This window comes from Cordyceps militaris, assembly GCF_000225605.1.
Source record: "Cordyceps militaris CM01 unplaced genomic scaffold CCM_S00007, whole genome shotgun sequence".
In the NCBI taxonomy this organism is placed as follows: domain Eukaryota; kingdom Fungi; phylum Ascomycota; class Sordariomycetes; order Hypocreales; family Cordycipitaceae; genus Cordyceps; species Cordyceps militaris.
This window is the reverse complement of record NW_006271975.1, coordinates 2216582-2239470: the sequence shown is the minus strand read 5'-3', so window position 1 is coordinate 2239470 and position 22889 is coordinate 2216582. Positions and strand designations below refer to the sequence as shown.

General features: G+C 56.2%; 6 protein-coding genes across 6 annotated transcripts; 2 read left to right on the top strand and 4 right to left on the bottom strand.

Annotated features, from left to right (window-relative positions):
- Nucleotides 1–347: 347 nt before the first annotated feature.
- Nucleotides 348–4237, top strand: CCM_08926 (ribosomal RNA-processing protein 12; the record flags this gene model as incomplete). Its single annotated transcript, XM_006674062.1, has 3 exons — nt 348–434; nt 499–917; nt 958–4237. The coding sequence occupies 3 exons, from the start codon at nt 348–350 to the stop codon at nt 4235–4237; spliced, it is 3786 nt and encodes a 1261-aa protein (XP_006674125.1).
- A 619-nt stretch (nt 4238–4856) lies between these two features.
- Nucleotides 4857–7407, bottom strand: CCM_08925 (uncharacterized protein; the record flags this gene model as incomplete). Its single annotated transcript, XM_006674061.1, has 4 exons — nt 4857–4995; nt 5103–6964; nt 7028–7147; nt 7204–7407. 4 exons carry the CDS (start codon nt 7405–7407, stop codon nt 4857–4859), a joined length of 2325 nt encoding a protein of 774 aa, XP_006674124.1.
- Nucleotides 7408–9429: 2022 nt separating this feature from the next.
- CCM_08924 (bZIP transcription factor (LziP), putative) lies at nt 9430–11989 on the top strand (the record flags this gene model as incomplete). Its single annotated transcript, XM_006674060.1, has 4 exons — nt 9430–9472; nt 9578–9849; nt 9912–10076; nt 10127–11989. 4 exons carry the CDS (start codon nt 9430–9432, stop codon nt 11987–11989), a joined length of 2343 nt encoding a protein of 780 aa, XP_006674123.1.
- An 833-nt stretch (nt 11990–12822) lies between these two features.
- Nucleotides 12823–15011, bottom strand: CCM_08923 (dimethylaniline monooxygenase; the record flags this gene model as incomplete). Its single annotated transcript, XM_006674059.1, has 5 exons — nt 12823–12995; nt 13079–13858; nt 13887–14160; nt 14252–14746; nt 14847–15011. The coding sequence occupies 5 exons, from the start codon at nt 15009–15011 to the stop codon at nt 12823–12825; spliced, it is 1887 nt and encodes a 628-aa protein (XP_006674122.1).
- A 984-nt stretch (nt 15012–15995) lies between these two features.
- On the bottom strand, nt 15996–17705 carry CCM_08922 (phosphate-repressible Na+/phosphate cotransporter Pho89, putative; the record flags this gene model as incomplete). The annotated part of the gene is made up of 1 exon (XM_006674058.1): nt 15996–17705. One exon carries the CDS (start codon nt 17703–17705, stop codon nt 15996–15998), a length of 1710 nt encoding a protein of 569 aa, XP_006674121.1.
- A 3148-nt stretch (nt 17706–20853) lies between these two features.
- Nucleotides 20854–22782, bottom strand: CCM_08921 (amidase, putative; the record flags this gene model as incomplete). The annotated part of the gene is made up of 8 exons (XM_006674057.1): nt 20854–21227; nt 21287–21406; nt 21453–21606; nt 21658–22026; nt 22082–22204; nt 22264–22308; nt 22360–22461; nt 22528–22782. 8 exons carry the CDS (start codon nt 22780–22782, stop codon nt 20854–20856), a joined length of 1542 nt encoding a protein of 513 aa, XP_006674120.1.
- Between the last annotated feature and the right edge of the window lie 107 nt (nt 22783–22889).

Sequence of the window (22889 nt, the reverse complement as noted above, 5' to 3'; positions counted from 1 at the left end):
CGGTAGTGTTCTGGAATTGGGAGAGAGGTTTGGTGACTTGTCGCCGGAGCTTCCCTTCAACGGTCTGAGGCTGGAGGGGCAGCTAGTGACGAGTTCATGGACAACAGAGAGTGGCTAGTGCTGTGGCTAATGGATACGGATACAGCGATAACTCGGCTAATGTACCTGCGTAGGAGAAAACCCCACAGCCGAAAAAAAGAGACAGACGGATCTTATCGCTGGCGGGGAGTCCCCGATAAGGAATTTTTCTTGGACGGCACTGACACCAAAATTTTGGGCCTGGATTGGGACTGCCTTCCACCAGACCAACTCGACTTGGATTGATCAACCATTATTCTCTGGACAAGATGGCGACCGTGGAGACCATGGCCACGCCGTCTTTGGCTGAGAAGCTCGACAAGATCAAGTCGCCCGGCCTACAGAGCCAGAAACGTGTAAGTCAACACTCCCATACCGCCTTTTTTCTTTTGGTGAGGCCCGACTGACCCATCTCGGCAGACTGTGGTTGTGCTCCATGCCGTCGAGTCGACTCTCAAGGAACAAAACACTGAACCCACCCCGACCGGATACTTTGCCGCCCTCCTCGCCCTCCTCCAAAACGCCAACAGCAGCGGCAGCGTCAACACCGAACTCGCCGGACCCGCCGTGTATCTCCTCGATGTGGTGACGCCGTACGCCCCGGACGCGCTGCTGCGCTCCAAATTCACGCCGATCCTGACGCTCCTCGCGCCGGTGCTGCTGCTGCCCGACGCGGAGCCGATCCTGCTGCGCACGTCGATTGGCTGCCTCGAATCGCTGCTGCTCGCGCAGGACGCGGCCTCGTGGGAGCTGTCGGCCGCGCAGGTGAGCCCGCGCCGCGCCGTGGCCGGCCTGCTCAACCTGGCGCTCGAGGCGCGCCCCAAGGTGCGCCGCCGCGCGCAGGACGCCCTCAAACGCGTGCTGCGCAACCCCCGCCAGCCCGGCGCTCGACCACCCGGCCGCCGACATGTGCGCCCAGACCGCGCTCAAGACCCTCGAGGCGCTCGCCGCGCAGGCGCTTGCCGCGCGCAAGGGGAAGAAGGCGCCGGGGGCGGCGACGAATGACCCGGAGCTGATCCACGCCCTGCATCTTATCAAGACGGTGGCGGCGGCGAGTGGTGGCTGGCCGAGCACAAAGATTGAGTCGCTCTGCGAGCTGCTCTTGAATATTGCCAAGACTGGCAACGAGTACATGACTATGGCGGTGTTTGAGATTTTTGAGCTGATTTTTGAGGGCATGAGCGAGGAGGTGTCATCGGCCAAGCTGCCGCGACTGATGGAAATCATCTCGGAGCTGCGACCGGCTGCCAACGACACCCAGCTGGTCCCGCCTTGGTTGGCCATCCTCTCGCGTGGATACGACGTCTCTGCCCAGGTTGAACCGGAAGACACTTTCCAGAACCTCCCGGATCTGTTCAACATGGTTGCGCAGTTCCTTGAGTCACAGTCCGAAAACATTCGCATATCTGCTTCGGAGTGCTTGATTTCCTTCATGGCCAACTGCATTCCTCAGCAAGTTATTATCGACCCCTCAATATACGACGAAAAGACTCTCGAAAAGATTGCCAAGACGGCCGAATCTCTCCTCACTGTCCAGTTCCAGGCCGCCTGGCTGCAGACCTTCAACGTCCTCGCCGCCATGTTCCTGTCTCTGCGCTGGCGAGCCAACCCGATCCTGCTGAGCGTGACCAAGACGATTGGCGAGATTCGCGAAAACTCGTCTTTCCGCAATAAGAAGGAGGCCGACGAGGTGATTGGACAGGCCGTCCGCGCCATGGGTCCCGAGGCTGTTCTCTTCGTGCTGCCGCTGAACCTTGTCAAGCCTGTCAAGGGCCAGGCCGGCCGCGCTTGGCTGCTGCCCATTCTCCGTGACTACACGAGCAACACCAATCTGGCCCATTTCAAGAGCGAATTGGTGCCCCTGAGCGAGGTCATGTTCCAGCGCGTGCTGGAGCATGGCGACGCCCCCAAGACAATGGAGATTAAGATTTACGAGACGCTCGTTCAGCAAGTGTGGTCCATCCTGCCCGGTTACTGTGACCTGCCTCTGGACCTGACCGAGGCGTTTGACCAAGGCTTTGCCGAACTGATTGCCAACATCCTCTACAAGCAGACGGAGCTGCGCCTCGACGTCTGTCGCGCCCTCAAGACGCTGATTGAGTCAAATCAGGCCCTCTCGACCGTTGCTGACGACGAGGACGACTTTCTGCTGCAAGCTCGCGTGAGCAAGGAGACAGCTGCCAAGAACCTCACCTACCTCGGCCAATTTTCCGGCAACATGCTCGCCGTGCTCTTCAATGTATACACCCAGACACTCCCCCAGACCCGGGGCCCCATCCTACAGACGGTCAACGCTTTCCTCAGCATCACACCCAAGCAGGAGCTCATGGACACCTTTGACCGCGTGAGCAAGATGCTCGCCACTGAGATTGAGACACTGGCGACGAACGACAAGGAGAAGGGCCACAAGGGCCAGCAAAAGAGCAAGGACCACATGCCGTCGACCGCACAGACGCTCATGGACCTGGTTATCACCATGTCAGCGTACCTGCCGCGCGAGAGCTTCGCCACGCTCTTTGAGATTGCCTCCCTCATCATCAACCGCGACGACGAGCCGCAGCTGCAGAAGAAGGCGTACAAGCTAATACCGCGCCTGGCAACCTCAGAGCTGGGCAAGGCGGCGCTCGAGGCGCGCAGTGTCGAGCTGCAGCAGCTCCTCATCGCCAGCACCGACAAAGTGTCGGTGCCGGCGCGCCGTGACCGCCTCACCGCCATAACCGCCCTCCTGCCCTACGTCCCCGACACCCAGCTGCACTTTATCCCGTCAGTGCTAAGTGAGGTCGTCATCTGCTGCAAGGAGAACAATGAGCGCGCACGCGAGACGGCCTACGAGCTGCTCGTGCAAATGGGCGCGCGCATGGCCACCGCCAACGATGCGCCCATTGACAACAGCAAAGTCCCGCACATGCCCGGGGACGCACCCGCAGGCACGGCCAATATCGAAGAGTTCTTCACCATGGTCAGCGCGGGTCTCGCCGGCAGCACGCCGCACATGATTTCCGCCAGCATCACCGCCATCAGCCGGCTACTGTACGAGTACCGCGCGGGCCTGAGCGAGCAAACGCTGTCAGACCTGGTGCAGACGATGGACCTCTTCCTCACCTCCAATAATCGCGAAATCGTCAAGAGCTGTCTGGGCTTCGTCAAGGTATGCGTCATTGGCCTGCCGGTGGAGCTGATGCGTCCGCGCCTCGCCACGCTCGTGCCCAACCTGCTGGTCTGGAGCCACGAGCACAAGGGCCACTTCAAAGCCAAGGTCAAGCACATTCTCGAGCGCCTGGTCCGCCGCTTTGGCTACGACGGCGTGCAGCAGCACTGCCCCGAGGCCGACCGCAAGCTCATTGCCAACATCCGCAAGTCCAAGGAGCGCGCCAAGAAGAAGAAGGAGGCGGCCCGCGCGGGCGGCGACGACGAGAGCGACGAGGAAGGCGACGAGGACAACGGCAAGCAGAAGCAGCACTTTGACACCGAGTATGACCGCGCCATTTACAGCAGCGAGTCGGAAGGCGACGACGATGATAAGGAGGACGCGGACGAAGCGCCCCGGCAGAAGAAGAAGACGCAAAAGGGCGGCAAGACGTACATTCTCGAAGACGACGACGAGCCGCTCGACTTGCTCGATAAAAAGGCCCTCGCCAACATCTCCTCCACAAAGCCCTCCAAGGCCCGCCAACCACACAAAAAGTCCAAGGCCAAGGTCGACCTCGACGGCAAGCTCATCCTCGGCAAAGACGACGCCACCGACGAAAACGCCATGGAGATTGACCAGCCCCAAGAAGCCGGCTCCGGCGTCGGCGCGTACGTGGCTGCCATCAAGGGCAAGGACGCCGGGCGCCGCGGCCGCGGTGGCCAGCTCAAGTTCTCCAACCGCCGCTCCCGCGACGACAATGACGACGACGACGAGGATGGCGGCGTGACGCTCATGGATGACAAGGCGGCCGTCATGGTCAAGAACAAAATCAGCCCCGGCAAAGGTGGCGACCGAGGCCGTGGCGGTCGCGGCGGCTTCAGAGGCAGAGGTGGTGGTGGTGGTGGGAGAGGCGCACGTTCGGGACGCGGTGGTATCTCGAATGGTAGACGAGGGTTGGGCGTGGAAAAGAGCCACGGGCCGACAGGGGCGAATGGGATTGCCAAAGGTCGACGAGGAGGTCGGAGCTAGACACAGAGCAGAATGAGGTTGACTGTTGGATTTTTGCAGGAAAGCGAAAAAAGAAACACATGAGAGAATGGATTTAATATTCAGTTGTTTTTGGCATTTTACACAGAAATGGAGACTGTACATACCGGGTAGAAAGACCGAATACAAAAAAAATATACATCAAAATATAGTACAAGAGCCGATGAGTAAAACGTGAATAAGTGGTGTATTTCGTCATCAGGTAACATTGTCTGAATATGCATCTCTCCTTTCCCATCGGCCGCAAACATGTGTAATGGTCCCCCCCCCCCTCCCCCTTTCCTCTCTTGTATCATTTCCGTGAACAATAACAAAAGACAAAATAAAAACATTTATAGCAAAAGTCTTATGGTGTTTCCCGCAGCGCTATGCAAATTTCGACAAGGAAAAATCGGTCCCGCAGCTCAGAACATTAAGCAAACAGAGGGAGAACAGACAACGAAAAAAAAAAGGTCCATCACAAGCAAGATTGCGACATCGATAGGCCCAAGCATGCATTCATTCAGTCCCTCGACAATAAACGTGAAATCGTGGCGTTCCACCATTTCATACCCCTTCTCATCAATAAACGTATTATGCCCACGGAGCGTGTCCGCGGGTCTTAGTCGAGAACAATGACGTTCCCTCGCGGCCCGTGCCGACGCGGCGATGTCTGAATGGGCGGTGACCGGTACCCATGCCCCCGAGCCTGTCCGTGCACGTACTGGCCGTCTCTGGCGGTGCCCCAGCCGTTTTGAGTTCTGCATCGTGTGAGCACATCGTCGTCAGGGTCTGCGAGGCAGGAGTCTTTGTCATATATATAAATAAGGAAAAGCAAGCAAATGTGGAGAAAACCAATAATACTCACAGGTCCCTTCGAGGTGATGGAAAGCCCCCTTGATGCTCGGCGTGGGATGGGGACCGCGACACGGCGCGGATATGGATCGGGCCGTGGTCCCGGTGGTCGGCAAGTGCTAGAGGGGCCGGCTGCGGGGGACTTATCTGGTACTGAGGTCTCCAGGGAAGCACCGCGTGGGCGGTCTCGCGGGGAACGGGATACATCTCGATGCCCTCCATCTCATGGTCTTGCACCATCGGACTCTCGCGGCGGGGCGCAAACTGGCGGTTTCCATACAACTCCGGGGGACGAGACCAGCGGCGCACTTCGCGAATGTGGATGGGTTCTTCCGTCTGGGGGACGCGCTCGTAAAATCCTCCCCTATCCTCCATAACGATGGGGTTGGAGCGCTCTCCTGGCCGGTTGACATCCATAATGATCCTGTGCGCAGCGGCGGAGCCCTGTGCATGGACTTGCCAAGAGTCTGCCTGAAAGTGGCCGTTAGGCCCGGGAGGTTGTACGTCATTTACTTGCCTGGCATGAAGGTATACTTCTGTCCCGTACGGTGCTTGAAAGGGATGGTATGATATGGGGGCCTGAGGAGGCGCTCCCAAGTACTGGGATGCAGGTCCAGATGCTATCATGAATGGGGCATTCCTTCCTGGAGCGCCGGTCTGGTACTGAGACTGATTCCAATTGTCCGGGTGTTGAGTATCCATGGCGCGCTGAGTGTCCATAGCGCGCTGAGTGTCCAAAGCGCGCTGAGTGTCCATAGCGCGCTGAGTGTCCATGGTGTGTTGAGGGGGTATGCGACGCACAAATGAGGGCTGCATTGGTGAGGTTGGCTCTATCGAAGGGATCGGTACATCCTCGGACGGGGGCGTCCTCGGCCGGGACGTTGACGGTCCTGCAAAAGGAGCTCGATGGGTTGGCTGTACTGGAGCAACAGAGTGTATTGGCTGTGGACGGGGGTAGGTCGAATACGGGCTATTGTCAGTTTCCATGATGGTACAAGAGGAAGAGCCCCGAACCTCTCTATTCCGCCGGATGGCTTCTTCCCAGGCACGATATCGCTTAAAGCCGCGCTGATTCCGCCTCTGGGATTTGGACCCCTGCTGGTTAGGTTCAAATACAGAGGGCTGTCCAAGTCCAGGAGCGGGGCCGGGTTGGCCTATATGCACATCCATGGGAGTATCCAATCCGGTTTGTGGCAGAGTAAATCTTGGGCTTGATGGTCCAGCCGCAGCACGTTCCAGGTCGGGTTCCTCAGCGGAGGTGGCATCAGTCGATTCATCGTCCGAATCTCCCGTCTCCGAGTCTGAGATGACGACTACTTCACGGAGAATCTCATCCAATTGATCGCGGCCAGTTTCTTCGTCGCCTCGCCACTGGACAAGAGTATCCAGGCAGAGCTGTTCGACAGCTTTGCGAGCACCCTCCCAGGATACCTCCTTGAGGAGCCGATCATACGTTGTGTGGTTATGACGTATATGGGCCAGTACAGCCAGCTGCACTCTTCGAGCCAGGGAGATGTCGTTGGAAAGGCCGACGGGTGCGGCACCTTTGGTGGACACGCCGCCCTGGTTACTGTGGTTAGCGAGGGACGTGGCAGGAGCCGGGAAACGAACTCGGGTAAAGGAATGGTCAATGATCATTTGGCGATCCGTGTTGGGTATGCGAGGAAACAAGTCTCTGAGAGCAGCGTCAGCCTGTGCATGGTAGGCTTCCTGTGATTCGGGGATGGGTTCGGGTTCTCCGTTGGTAGCGACGACGGGCAGCTGGGAGAAGTGATGCAGGCTGGCCTTGGCCTCTTCAACGATGGTTGCCCGAATGTGATGGCCGGTGCGGTGAATCTGGCCGGAGATATGAGGTCCGGCGGCGCCTTTGGAAGCCTGCGTGGTGGGCGTTAATATTGGGGGCTACAAGTGTCGAGCGGCCGCTGGCTGGCCACCTACGGAGACGATGAAGATCATGGCATCTTTTTCTCGCGAGATTTCTTTGCATGCCGTCGTCAGGTCGGGGTTGCCTATGGGGACAAACTCGAATCCTGGGGGCGGGGTTTTCTTGTTTGTGACCTAGGGATGAGGGTGAGTCGGGGAAGAGGTTACGGGCCACAGCGTCATGGTCAAACCTTGTATTCAAGCCTCTTCTTCTTGTTCTCGTTGGCAACAAACTCAAAATACGTGTGATGCTTGGATTTGGGCATGAGAGGCTTCGCCGCAAAGCTGTCAGGCAGAGGAGCAGAGGGGTCGCACTGGGGCCTGCTCTGCCTCATGTGCCGCTCCTTTGGGCCGCCCACCACCGCGGCAGGGAGGCCGCGCTGTTCCCTCACCATTTGTGGCAGCTATGTCATGTTTAGAGGGGGAGGACAGTCGAGATGCAGGCAGCCAGTTGAGCGAAGCCAGCGCGCGGGAGCAGCCAGGCCAGCAGCGGATAGCAGGCAGGTCTCTGGGCGAGGTGGGAGGCGAAACGAATGGTGATGCCGCAAGGCATACGGTCTGCACCAGCACAAGCTATGGCCACACGGGTACCGCGAGTGGCTTTTCAAATGACCACACCCGAGAAGGGTAAGTCGAAAAAGGGAAACTTGATCAGCGGAGCAGGCCTTTTGAGCTAGCTGGGAGCGCGTTTGATGGATGTTGGGGAAGTTGGGCCACAAGTGAAGTTGGTTAGGCAGATCATGATTAGGTAATCATGCAACTGCGATGTGAAAGATGCAAAGGCGGGCATCACGTGTGATGTATGGCGGCCAGACGAGATTGGGCTGTAATTGGGGATAAATAGTGCGGTCTCGATTTATGCAGCTTGGGGTTTAAAGGACCAGTTAGATTGGTCAAATGGACGAGCTGGGAGGCCATTGGCGGCGAGATGCAGCGGCACAGCTGGTGCCGTGGGGGAAGCCTTTAGATTGGCTGTTGAAGTATTACAAGTGTCATGAAAACTGAACAGCTTGTGGGTGGTTAGTAATACATGTACGAAGTGGCACAGGCTATGAGGTATGAGCTACGAGTACGAGGACTGAAGTTTGTTAGATGATGCATCTGGTGCCAAGGCATCCCGCATGGATCACCCACGTTCCATGCCATTGTCTGGGTGCGACGGTTGTTCAAGGCAACAATTGGGACATAATCATGCCACGCCTGGTCTCTGCACATTTTGAAGGGACTGAGATGATGGATGATGGCTGCCGGAATCGTATCGGATGTGGTCGGGTCGATGGGCAGCATGGACGGGTAGTCAGGAGCCTAGCATTGGAAGCCCAATGAAGCAAATAGCAGGGGCTCGAACTGATGCCAAGTGAAATTGGAGCATCCCGAGTAATCAATGACACTCGCGCGTCTTTGAGTGTAATTTTGATGAAACCCGTTCGGTGAGTGACAAAGGTGAGATGCATGCATGAAGCCCGGGACGGTGTGCCAGTGTCGACGGAGCCTTTGACATTGGTAGTCAGCGCAGGCGTGCAGAGGAGCGTCAATGCCAGACCGCATATTCAGTCGAGTTGGGGCGCGTGATATAAAAGGCACTGGGAGGGTGAGCAGGTGGCCTGTTTTGATTTATGCGATACTTGGTCTTTTTTGTCTTGGTGTTGTGCTCTTGAGATTGGCTCCCAATGGAGTAATGGTGTGACCGGTGCCGAAGAAGCGACAGCCGGTAGAATAACGACACGTGACTGGAATGTCACCAGAAACACGTGATCAAATCTAAAGTGGAGCTTGGGCAGGACAAGGCAGCAGCGAACTGACCAATGACTGGGTCTAGCGCAAGGACAGCACTGCCACGGTTGGCAGCGAGATAACGAGATACATGTGGGAGGCGGTGCAAAGATGCCGGAAAAGCGTACTGTGTTATCGAGTGCGACAAGCGAGGCAAACAAGAGACAAAGCGCAGGATCTGAGACGAACAAGACATGTGTCTGGGAAGAGTCCGGAGTCCGGAGTACGGCTACTGGTAATTTGTTCAACGGTCATGGGAGTTGACGGTTTACCGAGTGCGATGCCGACGCACTTGAAGCATGAAGCCAGCCAGGGGTGCGCCGGGGTGTGGGGGTTGTCGGGAGGGTACATGGAGGACACACGGTGCGGCTGGGTTGGGTCATGTACCTTTGGACAGAAGGTAGAGTTTAGCGCTAGAGGGTGAAGTGGGTGGCAGTGCTGGATCCCTTGGGACGGGTGGGGTGATGTTCGGGGAAGGCGACGATATTGTTTATTGACTGTATTTAATAACAGGAAACGGTAAAAGTTTGTTATGGCATTGGATTAGGGACTGGAGCATTATTGGATAGGAATGCCAGAATAGAAAGTGCATGAGGAGGCGACTGAGGCAACTAACCGATTGAGGGCTTCTGGAGCAGAGAAATATGTACACAGACGATTTGGCACACATGTACTGGGAGAAAAAGGGTACGTCAGCTTCTGGACGCTAAACAGACAGTTGGACGACGTAGAGGCAGAAACGGCAAAAACGGCGGGGGGAAGGCTCCCAAAATAAATAGAAACCGTGGCCAGGGACATTGATGGAATGGAGCGATTGGCTGACGGGAGGCGCAGCGACGTGGCTGCCCGTTTTGGCATACGTTGCGTCGTCATCATTTTTTGGGGCCAGCACATGGTATCAGAAGTACATTGTTCTTGGCCGGTCCGTCCAGCAGAAGAAATGTATATCGGATGGAGACCCGGCAAACAGCAAGAGCCCTGAGCGCCGGCCAAGGTCCGTTGAAGCAGCCACCAGCAACAGCTCTGAGCACCAATTAGCCGTGCTTGTAGCGCTTCCATGCACTGTCAGTCAGCTCGCCCAGTGGCCCGCTGATGCACTAAAAAGAAGCCCTGACATGCCCAGCAGGCTAGCACGGGCATTGAAAAAAACAGCGCCAGAAAGAAAAAGCTGACGCGTCCCTCATCCCCCTTGGTCTCCACTATCTATCCAATCTCACCAACCACATGTCCGCCATGGAGACTCCGAATTGCCCTGTTTGGCTGGTGCTTGGCTCATCCGCGCCAGAGCCTTGTTCGCTTGACCCTCCTTGTCCTCCCCCCATTTCGCTGTTCCATTCATAGCCACAACCACCCCCTTCGTCCGCCTCACGTCACTTTTTCCTTTCGGCCTTTCCACTTCTCTTCTTTCACCAAACACCACCATCATCACTTCACCAAAGCATTCTGCCCCAGACTTCCACGAACATACAACTTTCTGCATTGCAAAAGAGTCATCATCTCTGCTCGGTTCCCATCGCCACCCTTGACCTTTGCCCATCGCCACATCGCCTTGACGGCATCCAATCTATCATCATGTCGGCCTCGGCCCCAAACGATTTCGATGCTCTGCTCGACCTCTCTGAGTTCGATGCAAACTACCAATCTCCTTCGCTCTCCCCCAGCATGAGCACCAAGCCCTCCTTCGCCAGCCCAATTTCCGATATGACTCCCTCGGTCGCACCGACGACGCAAAACATGACCGGCCCCAGTCACAACTATGACATGTACCGTCAGCAGACCGGTTTTGTCCCCGGTGCCCTCGCCAACACCATGGCCGTCAACCAGACCAACAACACCGGCTACCAGGACTTTGGCAGCCTCGAATACCTCACCAGCTTCTCTCCCGAGAACGAGGCTTTTGACTTCAATACCTCGCCCGCCCAGACCACCCTGCCTGCCTCGGATCTCGAGATGGACTTTGACTCTTCCAACTCGGAGCAGTTCTTCACCGTCAACCCCAGCAACATTGAGCAGCATCATCAAGTCTCGGCCGGTAGCTCGCCCGGCCGTCTCTGGCCTGGTGCTCACACCCAGGCTGCTGCCGTTGCCAAGGCCCAGGCTCACCAGCGCCAGTTGATGCAGCAGACTCAGAGCCACAAGGCTCGTGGCAAGGCTCCCCAGGCCAGCGATCCCATCGTCGAGCAGAAGATCACCCAGCTTCTCAACAACATGCGCCAAAAGTCCGCCTCCGCCTCGGGTGACTCCCAGCCTGGCTCTTCCAGCATGCCTCGCTGCAAAAAGTCCGAGGAGGATATGGACGAGGATGAGCGTCTCCTTGCCAGTGAGGAGGGCAAGAAGCTCAGCTCCAAGGAGCGCCGCCAGCTCCGCAACAAGGTCTCTGCCCGTGCTTTCCGCTCCCGCAGAAAAGAGTATATCTCCCAACTCGAGAACGAGCGTGACCACAAGGATGACGAGGTCGTCACCCTCCGCCAGAGCAACCGTGCCCTTATGGAGGAGAACAAGCGGCTCTCGGACTTGACTCGCATGCTTCTCTCCTCGCCCAGCTTCTCTAACTTCCTCGACCACCTCAGCACCAACTCGGCTGCCATTCCCCAGGTCCCCATCAAGGTCGAGCCGCAGCCCGAGCAGGAGCAGGTCCAGATTCCCAAGGATGCCAACCCGTACGGCAACCAGTCACAGCAGCAGATCGGCATGGCTATGATTCCCGAGCAGAGCATGGACTACTCTATGCTCGCTCTCGACGGCTACAACTTCCAGCCTACCGTCTTCGTTGTCGACACCCCCGAGATGCCTGCTCCCATCGACGTTGGTCTCCTTTCTGGCAAGACTTGCAGCCTCGTCGAGTCATTTACTGAGGAGACAAAGGTTGAGGTCCCTGTCATTGAGCGACTTGTCCAGACCGAGACTGTCGAGCCCACCGACGTCGCCCCTGTCGACGACAAGTTCGAGTCTGACCCCGAATACGCCCTGTTCCATACCCAGTCCTCTACTCCCGCTACTGAGTCGGTTGTTCTGTCGGAAACTCTGTCTCACATGAACGTTTTCGGTGGCATCAATACCGAAAAGGCCCTGGCCCGTTTTGAGCTCGTTGATGCCACGGAGGAGGAATGCTCTGCTGCCTATGCCATGGCTCGTGTCCAGCGCATCGCCGCTAGTGCCGAGTCTGTTGTCGCCAGATTAGAACTCCTCACTTTGGAGTTGTAATTTGTTTCGATATATTTGTTTTTGCAGCACAAAAGACTTAGAGCGACCATGGATTCAGCAGAGCGTTTCATTCGTACAACAATTACTGTGCATATTTGGGAATGGGTTACTGGGATAACGGAACGGCGTTTGGTACAAGCACTGGCTTGCTTTTCTACATATATATTTCTCTTGCATCTATATTCTTTGTATAGATAGATCCGCGAGGGCACACTACTCAATGAGAACGACACGTTAAATGACTTGACCACTTGCTGGTATTACCATGTGACTGTTTTGTAGATGTGACATGTCTGTGAGCCATGTTGAGAGTTTCACTGTGATACATCTCGGCCAGTCTATTGTTGCACGAGGAAATCGTCTGGCAGTGTACAGTGGAGGGGCAAAATGGTCTGCCGTATCGCTGTCCGCGGGATGATATTCATGCAGGTATTTTTAGCCATGAAACCGAAAAGCACGCTGATCTGCCGTCGCACTTGTTTCACGACGTGAGGGAGCACAGTGCGCATGTACTGTGTGTGAAGCTGGGTGCACAGTAGCATAGAAACCGTGTCGGACGAAAACGGGTGATGCACGCAAGGAGGAGACATGTGAGAAAATCGTCTACCGAATGGGGAATTGAGACGGGAATGACTTCGGCAATCACAAGCAGCAGATAAGAGTCTGACATATGTATGCTATTAGATTCTCAGAAGACTAATCGTACATGAATCAGACTGAGACAGGCCGGCCTCGGGGCATATGCCAGGACCGAGACAGGCCGGCCTCGCGGCATATGGCAGTAAATAGCGACGGAGAACTTGAAGAACTGACAAGACGACGCAACCGCACCACTAATCCATAACCTTGCCCAATTTGGCCTCGTTGTTGTTCCCATTCAGACCAAGGACGCGCCTGGCCCCCGCAAGCGCCTTGTCCGGCAGCGCCGCGATCCAACACATCGCATAGAGAGCGACACTAATCGTACCAAACACCAGCAGCGGTATCAGCGAGTACGTGACCAAATCTAGCCCGTTAGCATTTTTGTTTTGGGTTTTTTGCCCTTTGTCTCCTTTTCACAAAGCAACGGGTTCGGGAATCCAGACTTACACACGAGCCCACCCGAGCGCTTCACCACGTCGTACAGCTCCCCGCGCATGATGCCGACGGCCACGGCCTCGTCCCTCCACGGGCCAACCAGGCGAAACTTGGGATTGAAGTTGGACCCCATGGCCCAGGCGTAGAAGCAGCGCCAGCCGCCCTTGCGCGCCACGCACGTCCAGGTCGGCGCCGCGCCCATGTCGAGCGCCAGCTGGTACGCGTAGCTCTCGTGGTCGACGCCCCGTTTGTCGGCGTGCAGGTCGTAGCCGGCGCGCGGGTGCAGCTTGTAGTCGAGCTCGTACGGCGCCACCGCGTCCGCGCCCGCGGCCGCGCCCGTCGGCGGCGGCACGTCCCGCGGGAAGAAGCGCTGCAGCAGCCGCAGAACCCACAGCTGCGCCTGCAGCTCGGCCAGCGGCGGGATCGCCCCGATGCTCGGCCGCACGAACCCAATGTACGCCACGTCCGGGCTGTCGGCCCGGTAGATGCCCCGCGCCGTGCACGCCCCGAGCGACGGGTACGCGCCCCGCGTGTGGTCGAGCATCGGGAAGCTGGTCGTGTAGCCGGTCGCGAGGATGACCACGTCTGGCTTGACGGCCCGGCCCGGCGACGGACAGTGCATCGTGCCGGCCGCGTCAATGTGCGACGGCCACTTGTGCACGGTGATGGTGCGCCCGTGGTTCGGCGCCAGCGGCACGTTGAGCAGCCGCGCGCGGAGCCGCTGCAGCAGAGAGGTGGAGCGGTGGCCGGCGGACAGGTACGGCAGCGCGCGGTCCGACTTGCACATGAAGACTGCTCGCGTCTGTTAGTTGAAACAAACACAACGAGAGAAAGGAGAACGTGCGGGAATCGAGGTGCTTGCGCTCCTTGCTCATCTGCCCGACCCATTGGTCCGGACCCTCCTCGGTGCCCGAGATGCACCAGTGCATCGTGCGCACCCAGCAGTCATATGCAGCCCACAGGAGCGGCCCGCGCTGCAGCAGCGGGTGCGCGTACGCCGTGTCGAACAGGCTTGCGACCGAGGTGTCGACCGGCTTGTTCGGGCGGGTGCCGGCGGGCGCGGGACGTCCCCCGGGTGTCGGCATCGGTATAATCTACACCGCCCAACATTTCTTTAGTAAATCCGTCTTGACGAGACTAATTCTTTTTGTGTGTGTGAGCGGGATGGGAGAGCACATTCCGTACCTTTGGCGCGCAAAAGAAGCCCTCGCGGTGACACAGCGTCACCGACGCCGTCGGGGCCGTGACGGCCAGATGCGCCATGTCCATGCCCGTCTCCCCGGCGCCGAGGACGACGACGTGCGTGCCCTCGCCCATCTGCGCGCGCGTCTTGACCTGCGACGAGTGCAGCACGGTCGGCACGCGCGCGAGCCCGGGGATCTCGTCCGGGAGGCGCGGACACACGTTGATGCCGGTGCACAGCGCCACGGCGTCGCAGTCCCACGTCTCCACCACGGCAGCGCCCGACTCCGCGGCGCGGCTGATTTCCACGCTGTGCCCGGCGGCCGGCCGGCGGACGATGCGCGTGACGCGGGCGCGCGGGTGGATGTGCGGCCACAGATTGAAATGGGTGGCGTAGGCCCGCAGGTACTGCACGTACACGGCCGGCGTGACAAAGTCGGGGGCGTCGAGGGGCAGACGAAAGTCGGAGAAGGCGGTGAGGTATTTGGATGAGACGAGCTGTTTTTTTTTTGTTACGTTGCTTCTGTGTCAACTAGATGTTTTTGGAGCGAGGGAACATTTGATGTATAACATCGGGTGTGTGTGTGTGTCGGCATACCTCGGCGTCTTCGTAGACGCGCTGCACAAACGTCCCGCCAATGTCGTCCCCGGCCTCAAAGAGACGCACGTCGAGCGGCGGAATCGCAAAAAAGAGGTGCGCCGTGGCGAGGAACTTGAGCGTGGCGAGGCCCGCGGGGCCGCCTCCGACAACAGCGACCTTCATGCTGTCTCTTTGCTTTCGAAACCCAACTTGATGAATAAGACGCGTCTAAAGAAACGGAACTGAGAGAATAAAGGAAAAGTACTATATAGAACAAAAGGAATGAGAATTAACTTGAAAAAAAGGGCGAGGCAGATTCTTGGCGCGGGGTATGAAATATATACATCTCATACTGTAGCATCGGCAATGTACACACCATCAGCAGCGATCGGTGCCTAAATGATTGGGCCGACTTTCGCTGAGTGAGGAAACAGAGAATCGAGGCCGCAATGAAGATCAAGGCTGAAAAGGGCAACTCCTGCGACAATGTACAGCATCTTTGCTTGGCGCTCGGGTGTCTCTGTGTGTGTGTGCCTGAACGGACGGCGAGATCTGGGGGAACAGGCGCTTCTGTGACAGGCTTCTAGACTCGATCGATGCAACTGCTGTGGCACCCATCGCACAGCCTAGACGTTTTCAGGTCTTGACTTGTGCCGGCATTGCTGGCGGACTTGCATATTTCCTTGTTGTTCCCGAGCTCTACTGATCATGGTTCAAACGCATGTTCCGAAGCATGGAACTGGCGCTTGCCGCTTCTGCAAACCATCTTTTCATTATTCATGGTACTTATCGCAAGTGAAGAAAAATAAATGAAACTATAAATGAAACAAGGTCTCGTCTCGCTGGGGGGCAGTGTTTGCTCTCGCCACAGCAAACAAGAGTACAAACCAACCACCTTGCCGTGCGCAACATCAGCCCGAGATCTACTTTGTTCACAAAATGATATTTTAAACAGTTGCGCAATGCTTTTAATTAGGGTATATGCATTTCCCACAATTTCCAACACGTTTGTGGCACATCATCCCAAATCCATCGACGTGGCAGTATGCCTGGGAATAAAACGAACTATGACGATGCGATAGGTACTAGCGATAATGAAAGTTATAGAAAGAAAAGACACATCTAGAGCCACATTCAAGTGGTGACAAGAGGTCTATGTATTTGAATTTACCAGCGAGGGGCAAAGGTGATGAAGCCCATGAGCATACCAGACATCAGGCCGGTGACGGGCACGGTGATGAACCAGCCCATGTAGATCCAAGTGACCATGCGCCAGTTGATGGCACGCCAGTCGCCGTTGCAAAGACCGACACCGACAATAGCACCCGTGATGCACTGTGTGGTGGACACGGGGAGCTCGAGACGTGTCGCCATAATGACGGTAATGACCGAGCCAAGTTCCATGGAGAAACCACGCGAGGGCGACATGAGAGTAACGCGGTTACCCAGATTGCGCATAATGTGGTAACCATAGGTCCACAGACCGATGCAGATACCGGCACCACCAAAGGCGAGAATCCAGCGGGGGACGTCGGCCTTGAGGGGAATGACCTCGGTCTTCCAAATCTGGTAGATGGAAGCATAAGGACCGACCGCGTTAGCCACGTCGTTGGCACCGTGGGTAAAAGAGGCGGCAGCAGCAGTCATGACCTGGAGGAAGGTGTAGAGGAACTCAGCCTTGTTGTCAAAGTGGCGGGCGTGGGCATGAATCTCCTCCACGTCACCAGCAATAACTGATTTTTCTCTCTGGGAGCCAACAATGTCCTGGTCGACACCACGAAGAACAGCCCACTTGAGCCACCAGAAAGCGACAGCGGGAGAATACCAAACACCTTCGGGCTTGGGACCGATGATAGACTTGTGCGTGGACTTGGGAGGCTGCTCTTCCGTGGAGACATCCGAGACGGCCACCTTCTCGTGCTGACCCTCAAGGTCACCAGTGACAACAGCGGCATTGCGGTTGCGATGGGCGTCAAGCTCCTCGCGGGTCATGTGGCCCTCGTAGTAGTTGCGGACGACACCGGTAAAGTTCTCCGGGGGAGGGGGCACCTCACCGCGGCGGAGCAGCAGAGGACCCTGGAGGATGTGATAGGACTTGAGTTGCCAGTCCTCCTTGATGACGACACGGTACATCCAGGGGACGAGAAAGATGGTGATGAGGAGGGCAAAGCCGGCGCCAACACCGACAATGACACCGGGGATCTGCGCTTCGGTCAGGGCGACCTTGTAGTCGCCGCCCTTCCAGATCAACAGCATGACAATGAGGGACGAGGTCAGCCAAAAATAGATGGGCACGAGAAAGAGACCCTTGGCGGCGGGGTTGGCGCGGAGAAGGACACCGTACTTGGTGATGAGGAAGATGATGGCACCAAAACTACCAGACAAGATGGGGGCAATAATCCAGGCAAGGAAGACCTGGACAACACCCTGCTTGAGATCAAGAGAGCCAGAGGCGTGGTAGCCTACCCATGTAATACCCTTGTTACCCAGGGCACCGATACCCATACCGAGGACACCGCCGAGGATCGAGTGCGTAGTCGAGACGGGCATACCATACTTGGTAGCCATGGTGAGGTAGAGGGAAGAGGCAGTGACGGCGCAGACCATGCCGAGCATGAGAAGACCCGGCGACGCGGAAAAGGCCTTGACATCGACGACCTTTGTTCGGATGGTATCGGCGACACGGCCACCTACGCCGAGCGCTCCTGAAAACTCCATGAGCGAGGCGCCGCACATGGCCTGGAGGTAGGTGACGGAGCGGGACGAGACGGAACTGGCCCACGAGTTGGCGACATCGTTGGCACCAATGTTCCAGGCGTCGAGGAAGGCGAAGATGGTGCCAACGGCCAGGAGGTAGTCGTACTGGTGGAGGACCATGTTGGCTGATGCGTCACCCGAGGTGGCAGACAAGTGCAGGTGTTGTTGTCTCTTGCAGAACCTTTCCAGAAGATTGACAGAGAAGAGCACCAAGACTAGCTAGCAAGTGCCAGTATAGAAGAAGACAAAAAAATCGAGGAATGACCTGCAGGGGGAAAGGACAACTGTGAGCTAGGCGAGGACGAGCAGACTATATAGCTGATACGAGTCGAGAGCCAAGCGCATTAGCCAGTGGACAAGGGCATTTTTTCCGGCGGCGCACAGCTTACACGCCAAGATGCCGACGTGCCTTCTTTCGCAACCGATCAATGTTGGAACCAGTAAGGCGCAGCAGGGGGCATAGAGAGAGAGGTTCCCAAAGGTAGGGATGGTGCCGGTCTGTTGGAGGACGACAGTGTGTGTGTGTGTGTGTGATGGCGGCAGGCAGGCAGGGGCGCTGTGGAAACATGAAAGCTGGGCGCTACAACGCAGTGTGCTTGACATGCCGACGCGCCAAGAACGAGCTGTATCCTTCGGTCTAGCAGTAGGTAAGAAGAGGCACAAGTTGGCAGCCAATTCAGCCATGTGGTCCCCTGCTCCATTCAAACCCGGTTGGCAAGTCTTGGGTGAGGCGTTTCTCGCTGTCGGGTTCTGCATGGATCTGCGTGTTATAGTCTTGGTTTTGAACTTGATCCTGTGACTCTATCGCTATTCGCTGCGGCTGATCTTGGTGCTTTTACGACGAGTATCTCGGGGACTCTGGATTCTCGGTTCGTAGGTCAAGGCTGGAAAATCGGACACGGACGGCCAGACCAACACTGGGTTTGCTGAGGATAGCAATAGCCACTTGGTCATAATGCAATCAGTCCGATGAACCACCCCCCTCCTCCCCGCTCTTTGTAGCTCCCGCCGACCAAACGACTCCGACGGTAATGCTCGTCGGTCACTAGATAGGTTCCAAACGGCTCAGATAGCAGCCATTGGAGGCCATCGGTGGCTCCGAGGAAGCATCGATGTCTGCCGTGGGGATGTTCCATGCGATTGCCTAAAGTGACCTCTGAGGTATGATACCACGTGGGTGAGTTTGCGAGCTTGTTTTGATTGACGGTTCAAGTGTCCCCGGGGCATTGTTATTAGGCCCCGGGTGGCTACGGCCGGCGCCATGTGGGTGTTGTGGCAGGCATGTGGTGGGCGGAGCAGAGAGACGTGGGGATGTATGTATCTTGGTATTTGGTGGTACAAGCCATGGTAAGTAAGACGATGGATTAGATCCGAGGTTGACAGACTGATCGAGGCTGGTGATGCTTGAGAGAGGGGTGAGCAGAGCAAACGGGGGTTTGGTACGAGGGCCGGCAGTCACCTTGGTAGGTTAGTCACGCCATTGCCTCACCCACACACCACAACTTCAACCGTCAACTTCAGCCGTCAGGCCAAATGGAAAGCAACAAGAATTTGACGATATCGTTCCCTTTCAAGCAAAATTAGTTAGCGCATCGAGCTACAATAACTTTATCTTTTTACATTGGCGCTACCGCCAAGCCACTACCGTCCCATGCCTGCCTACATGGAGACAGCCTGTAACTGTAACGCCTCCGTAATTCCACGACCGCCACACGACATAAATCACCCAAAAATCGCTATTATAACAACGTTTCCGAGCGCCACCAGCAAAAACTATCCAGATCTTCCCCGCTCGGCCAGCCAATCATTCCGTGCGATCGCTACACGTGCATCCCTGTTTGGCAACTGCGAGGTTGTCGACTGACTCAGCACCACGACTTCTGTTCAGAACATACAAACACAGAGTGTTGTGTTGTGTGTTTTTCTACTCGTTTCCCCAGTTTCCCCCCTCTCGTCTGAAATTCGTGGCAACAAGGTACGGATATCCCGCTGTCACGAGCATTGAAAGTAACGCTTGCTAAACCTTCCTCAGACGACACTTGATAATTCACGATCCAATACTCTAATACCATTCATCGAAAACGCTTTCAAACTAGACCTACCACCATCGAGGACACTGGCACGTTTTCAGGCGATTTTTCCCACAGCTCTCCGGTGGCCGCAAAACGCCTCGAGTCGGATGGCGCGTCTTGGCAGCGCATCTTGGCAGACACCCACTCAGTCATCTCTCAGCTTTTTTGAGGAAGTATGTATTTCATTCACCACGGCCTGTGTGACCTACCCATATCCTCTATGCACGGGTAATCTCGCGCTCTTGAACTGCGCGGCTGCCGTTGTCACTCATGATTTGGTAGCCTGCGGGTGAGTGGGCCAATATTTTCATGAACCCCTCTCGACACATGTCCAAGACGGCGTGGTTGCCTCTCAAAGTCTTCTCTCCGTCTCTCGAGTCTGGTGGTATATTCTGCCTCTACCCGCTCGCACATCTTGCCACTCAGCGAAGGACCGAGTTCAGAGAACGGAGACCCGCCGCAACTCTGCGACCTTGGCATGGCCCGGCGAAAACTTCGCCAGCAAGATTGATTGCAATCAAGAAAAAATATTTTCTCATCTTCAGGGCCCTCTCGGATGCATCCAATCTCCCTCCTCTCGCGTCTAGGCATCGCCTATGGGGCCGTTCCGCCGTGCCGTGGAATGTTACATTGTTCCACTCCTTGAGCATGCAATATCATTCCCTATGAAAATTTAATATGAGGTTTGCGAAAGAAGCGAAGAACACTTTATAAGTTTTGGCATCCTTCATCACCCGTCACTGACAAATGTCATAGTGTCACCTCATGGGCTATATCTGTCCCAAGCCCCTGGCAACATCTTCCACCAGCCTCGCTTGCCTCGGAGAAAATGCCCGAGATGGACTCTATTACACAAAAGGTGGAGCTTCGGAGGCAAATACTGTTGAAAAGTACTTGAGGCCTTCCCACGTGTGTGGCCTACAGGTATCTTGAGCACGCCGCCTCTCCACCCCGAGCCTCGCGCGCGCTTGGCGTTTCGACGAGGAGACTTGCTACCTAGTTAGGGATAGGCCGATTCTTTTCCCAGTGAGGCTTTGATCGCGGATCAAAAGCTTATCGCCGCTGCCAGAATCATCACAAGTTCAACACAAGAGGTTGCCGCAGCGCATCAGAGATAATGGTAGGCAGTAGGACGCGGATCAAGTATGGAGTATCTGGCCATAGTAAGTGCTATGCAGGTTTGTACGGCCTAGAGCCTAAAGCGCGGGATTCGAAGTTTCCCGAAGCTGGGGCGGTGACTGTCGTGCGTCAGGAAACGTCGCCTCCCAGACGCTCATCAGTTCCAACATCTTGGCTTCTCCTCGTGCACCAGCAACAGCATTGACTCCCCAAGCGCGGCCGTTGAAGTCGGCGTAGCCTAAAGGAAGTGCGGACACGGCATATCCAGCTGCGGCTGCGAGACTTGCCATGCGGCCGTCGGACTGGCTGAGGATGACATCCACACCGAACTTGTCGAGAGCGCCGTCGATACGCGCCCGAGCCTCCTCCCTCATTTCTTTAATAATCTCCTCGAATTTGGGATTGACCTTTTCCTCTAGAATACTCTCGAGGCCGGCTTGGGAGGAATGTCCTGGCAGGGGTCAGTAATGCCTTCGGATGTGAGTATCGTTGAGTAGGACTAGGACAAACCAGGAGGAAGGCAGGTATCCGCATGGGTCCGATGATATTGAATCATCTCGGCGAGCGTCCGAACTTTCGCAGTCTCAAATTTGGTCATGAGGGCATCGAAGACGTCACGTAATCCGTAACCTGCAATATTGGATCAGCAAGAGATACTCGGAGATTACCGCCGCACGGCTATGGGAATAATCACCCCAGAACGAATCCGCATCAATGCCACGGGAGGTCATAAAATCGGCGTACTCCCAGAAGGGACTGAGAGTCACATCCTCAGCCACTGTCCCGCCCATTTTTCTGATCTTTTCTACTGCCTGCCGCATTCCGTCTTTCTAGAAGCAAGTCAGTCTTGAACGGGCGTTCACTAGAGTCGGGAGACAAACCACTTGGGCAGTGAACTCGTCCACTGGTTCAACGACAAACGGAGCAGGAGCCCAAGGCTCATACTGCACTATTCCGACCTTGATTCCTTGCCAGGAGCCTTTCAGCGCCCCAGTGAAATCCTCGCCCATCAAGAGACCGACCATATCTGCTACGTCCTTGGCAGTTCTGGCCATAGGACCTACTGCGTCGAAGGTCGGTCCTGCCAAGACATTCGCGACGGAAACTGTACCGGGTGTAGGCTTGAGGGCATAGAGGCCAGCACGAGAGCAGGGTTGAACTATAGAGCCGTCAGTCTCTGCGCCGAGTGCAATAGGGGCAAAACCAGCTGCAACGCCGATTGCACTGCCAGATGATGAGCCGCAAGGTGTCTGATATCAACTGTTAGCTGGGCATGCACTCATCGGCTGCTCTGACGGAGCATACGCTGTGTCCGAGAAATGTGGCATTTGCCGAAACGCCACCAACAACATAGGGGGATTGTCCTTGATTGCCAGCCGATGACCAGCCACCAGTGTTTGGCGGGGTTGCTTTGTAGTTGTTGAACTCCTGGAGACAATCATCAGCGATTGTAGAGGGTCATGGACACTGCCCAGATTTTAGCCTACCGAAATGCTCGTCTTTCCTAGCACAATCATGCCGGCATCTAGGATCTGTTTGGCATTAGTACCCGCAGGAGTCAGACCATCGAAAATGTCACTTACAAGGTCGACAACCGCAGCATTCTCAGTTGCCATTGCATCGATGAGAGCTGCTGAGCCAAATGTTGTTGCCATGCCCATGGATGCTTTGGTCAGGAAAGTGTCCTGCGAGTATCATCACGATTAGCCCCGCAGTTAGGATAGATGGTCCGCTAACAGGCGTATGCATACCTTGATCAGTATGGGGATTCCATGAAAAGGACCTCTCGGACCCTTTTCCTTTCGTTCCGCATCGAGGGCCCGAGCCTGGGTCAGGACAGACTCTCTCGGCGCTGTTGAGATGAGGGCGCGGACTCCGAGTCCATTGATGTTGTGTCGCTCTATCTGAGAGAAATACTCGGAGACGATGTGCTCGCTTGTCAGGCGTCCCTCAAGAAGGCCAGCGCGCAGCTCGCCTACAGTGGCGTCCAGCACATTGAGAGACATTGTCGGCTGAGCGGGTTTCCGCAACGGATGAAAGAACCTGGCAAAAGACTGGTAAAATTTGGAAAGCACCATATGAGAGGCAGGAAGACAAATTGCTGCAAAGACGA